Raw genomic sequence first — 3,786 nt, forward strand, 5'->3', positions numbered from 1 at the left:
CGGATTTATTTCCTCACAGGTAGAGTTTGTCGAAGGTGAAATTTCACTGGCGCCAAGGTTATATTTTTGTCCACGTTGTATTTATTTATTTATCGATTTCTATGCATGCATGTATTTTACAGACTTTTCACAAAATTGCATTGAAATCTTCAGGGACGATTTGTCATCATTCTATTAGATTTTGGGATCAAACGGCTGCCGGCGAGGTGAGATATTTCCTCCGCCGTGGACCGTGTAGCTCGATGCTAACCCCGTTAGCTCACACCGATGCTAATCTGATAGGCTACCTAGCCTAGCAGCTGTGCTTCCTGTGTGGCTTTGGCAGCTCTGACACCTTCACTGTTGAGGCGGTTCTCTAATAGAACCGACTCAACAGTTGCGTCCGGTCTGGAAGAGTGCAAACTGTGAAACTTCGCTGAGTCGTCATACATTTAAGTCCTCCTCCTCCACCTCCTCCTCCTCCTCCTTCAGACTCTGCTGGCGGTCTGCGCGGTCCGCGGGCAGACCGACGGCCTTGTGCAGCGCCTGCAGGCTCTCCTGGCTGATGTAGTAGCGGACGTTCTGCGAGGGCAGCAGCTTCTGCAGCTCCTCCAGCTTACGGTAGGCCTGAAGAACAAATTAGAAAGAATGTTCAGGCTCTGAAGACGCGGCCGACTCCATAGACTGTTAACATTTAAAGACCTTGTTCATTTAAAAAAACGTTACTGACCATGTGGAAAATTAAGCACAAGTTGGTACCGGAACATATTTACATGAAATTGACCTTGATCACAGACGACACGAGACGAAAGGGAAATTTTCGGCCCTTAAGTTTCTTAGTTGCTGGGGTCCGATTATGGAATTCATTAAAGAACACATTCAAATGTTCTCAAACAATAAATACATTTAAAAATATGTTTAAGGAGATGCAGATGGAGGAATATAAAAAAATGTAACTTGCACGTTGCAATGGGGGAATTTGTTTTTGTTTTCTAAATGGTTCAAACGGTTGATTTTTAAACGCAGTAAAGTGTGTTACAGTTTGGTTTGAACGGATCGCCGTCGTTTACGGTCATCGGTTTCTCTGTACGTAGTCAAAGGGGCGTGAACAATAAGACTTCTTAACTCTTCTCCCTCCGTCAGAGCCTCCATCACCACCTGGACTAAATTACATTGATACTTATATTATATCATATATTTCATATGGCATATTGTATGTACATATACATATATTTATACATGTGCAAGTACACGATTACCATTGTATTATTATTATTATTATAAGTATACTATTACTATTGGTATTACTACTATTATTATTATTACTGATGTATATATATATATATAGTTATTTTATTGCTACCAGTATTAGTAGTACTATACGAGTATTATACACTATTACACATTGTTATTATCTGTATTATAGTTATTATTATTATATAATGCCTACTTCTAATGGCTCTGCCACTGCACCTTACTATTTATTTATCTTGCTTTGATCTTCTGCTTATTTCTAAGTGCCCATGTTCCGTTCTGTGTTTTACTTTATGTCTTATACACACATTTTTATATTTTACTTTTATTTCTATTCAATTGTATTTTATAATATTCGTATTTACCAGATTGCTGCAACAAGACAATTTCCCTTCGGGGATGAATAAAGTAAATATCCATCTATCTATCTATGTAAATGAAATAGTGGGAGCTGGAAAGCGAAGGCGGCCGTCACCACTTGGAAGTTCCCCTGCTGACAGTGATGCTCGATCAGGAAGCTGAAAACGTCCCCGACTCGGACGGCGGGGTTCAGCTCCGGCTCCTCCAGCAGGGATTCGCACAACCGCACCGCGTCACCGGCTTCCTCCGGATACAACCTGCAGGCCAGCGGCGGGTCAAGGGGTCAGGGGTCGACGTGGACGAGGGCGAGGTCGCCCAATCAGACGCTCTTTACCTGCGGATGTGGACAAACTTCTTGATGAGCGACACCTTGTGGTGCAGGTCGGCCAGACGGACGTCCGGCTGCCCGGACGACGCCTCCTTCGCTTTGGAGAGACACTTGGCCGCCTCCGTCAACGCGTCCAGAGCTTTTTCGTAGTTCTGGTAATCGTCGATCTCCACCTTCGAACCAAGAATCGATTTTCAAAATCAGATCGTTCTAATTGGACTTCAGCTACAAAATGTTTATTCCTCGTTTGTTTTTCAATAAAATTTTCTTGCCAACTAAAATCCTTTTTTTTTTTTTTTTAACTTTCATTTAAGACGCAGAGGGATTATTGAAATTAAGTCCCAATCAGAAAGCTCTTATATCCCGGGTATATAGCGATCTCACGTCGCTCAGTAACAAACATGTTATGTTCTTCATCAAACTTGAAAAGATTAAATACTCTGAGAGGTTCTTTAAACGATTTTATCACTAGGTGGCGCCACTTCATCTCTCACTCTGATAAGCTAAAGTTACTTCCCGATGCCTAAGCAACAACTCTGTCCGTTTCACATCCAGGCTTCTCCTTTCAAGATTAGTATTAATATCTACATGTGATGTATTGGGCCGGCGTTCTCTATTCTGAGGTTGAACACTCATGTACTTTTCTTTTTTTTTTTTTACACTGTTTCTTATTTTTTAAATGTATTTCTCAATTTCATTTGTCCAAGGATGTTGTTTTTCGGGGTGGGGGGAGGGTGGGGCTGTTTATAAATGTTTGTATATGTGCATAAGTGAAATTCAACAAGAAGGCCGTTGCTGGGCTAATCCCCCGCCGGAGGGCTTTCTATTTTCTCACAAAGCCAGCTCTAAGGCAGCACACTTGGTACACTAGAGGGTGTTCCATGGGTCCTAGTAGATCATTATGTAGAATCTGAAAGGTCTTCTTCATAAGCTATGTCAAAATACGTCTCCAGAGCCCAAAAGGTGTTTTTTATGCACTTAGTGACTCTGTGACCTGATATGCAAATGAGGTCATGGTCACCATGGTGCCCCTTCTCCCCAGGTGGAGTGTCCATGTGTGAAGTTTGGTGACTGTGGGCCCAGGAACTGCTGAGAAATGTTTATATGAAAATACATGTGTTGTGCAACCATGACGATTGTGTGGAGTGTGTATCATGTGCGTATAAAATTTCAGAGCCCGAGCTCAAAAACCTAAGCCTCCAGAGCCCAAAATGTGTTTTTAAGCACTTCGTGACCCTGTGACCTACTCAATATGCAAATTAGGTCAAGGTCACCATAGTATCCCTTCCCCCTCTGAGATGTATCCACATGTGAAGTTTGGTCACTGTGGGCCCAGGGGTTGCCGAGATATAGGTAGAAACGTTCGAACGGACGGACGTACGGAGACTGTTTCAAGATCCCCCTTCGGGGCCTATCGGCCACGGCGGGGGATAAAAAAGACGCAGAGGGATTCTGATGGTTCGCGTCTGGACGCGCCGCCTCACCTGAGCGCAGGCTTGGTAGAAGCCGGCCAGCAGGTCCGGCGCTCTGCCTTTAGTATAGAAACTAATGATGGTCTTCAGGACATCCGGGTCTTTCCTCCAGTCCAGAGACTGCAGGTAGTTGGCGGCCATGATGAAAAGCTCCTTCTGGCGGCAGACGTTGGCAAACAGGACGATTTTCTCCGTGTGTCCCGACTTGAGCAGCGCCCTCATGGCCTGTCGGGAAGAAACGCAGTGAGACGTCGTCGTCCCGCTACCGAAGCTCTAAGACCCTTCCGCCTCTTCCGCCTCGCCGCCGCCGCCGTCACCTTGAGTTTGTTGCCTGCTTGCGTGTATTTCTTGGTGGCCAGGTGGTAGTTTCCCTGGCGCATGCAGCAGTCGGCC

At 44.7% G+C, this 3,786-nt stretch overlaps 1 protein-coding gene across 1 annotated transcript in view; it reads right to left on the reverse strand.

The window, feature by feature from the left end:
• Positions 1-423: 423 nt before the first annotated feature.
• The window catches only part of ift140 (intraflagellar transport 140 homolog (Chlamydomonas)), a gene marked incomplete at both ends in the record, with an annotated part of 26,530 nt that continues 23,167 nt past the window's right edge, over positions 424-3,786 (reverse strand). Inside the window, 5 exons of the mRNA XM_080516956.1 lie at positions 424-606; positions 1,709-1,850; positions 1,928-2,094; positions 3,406-3,618; positions 3,711-3,786. The exon at positions 3,711-3,786 is cut by the window's right edge and continues 128 nt beyond it. Coding sequence (XP_080373082.1) covers positions 424-606; positions 1,709-1,850; positions 1,928-2,094; positions 3,406-3,618; positions 3,711-3,786 — 781 coding nt within the window. The remainder of the gene's footprint in view (positions 607-1,708; positions 1,851-1,927; positions 2,095-3,405; positions 3,619-3,710) is intronic.

Source organism: Blennius ocellaris (assembly GCF_963422515.1).
Source record: "Blennius ocellaris genome assembly, chromosome: 21".
Taxonomy (NCBI): Eukaryota; Metazoa; Chordata; class Actinopteri; order Blenniiformes; family Blenniidae; genus Blennius; species Blennius ocellaris.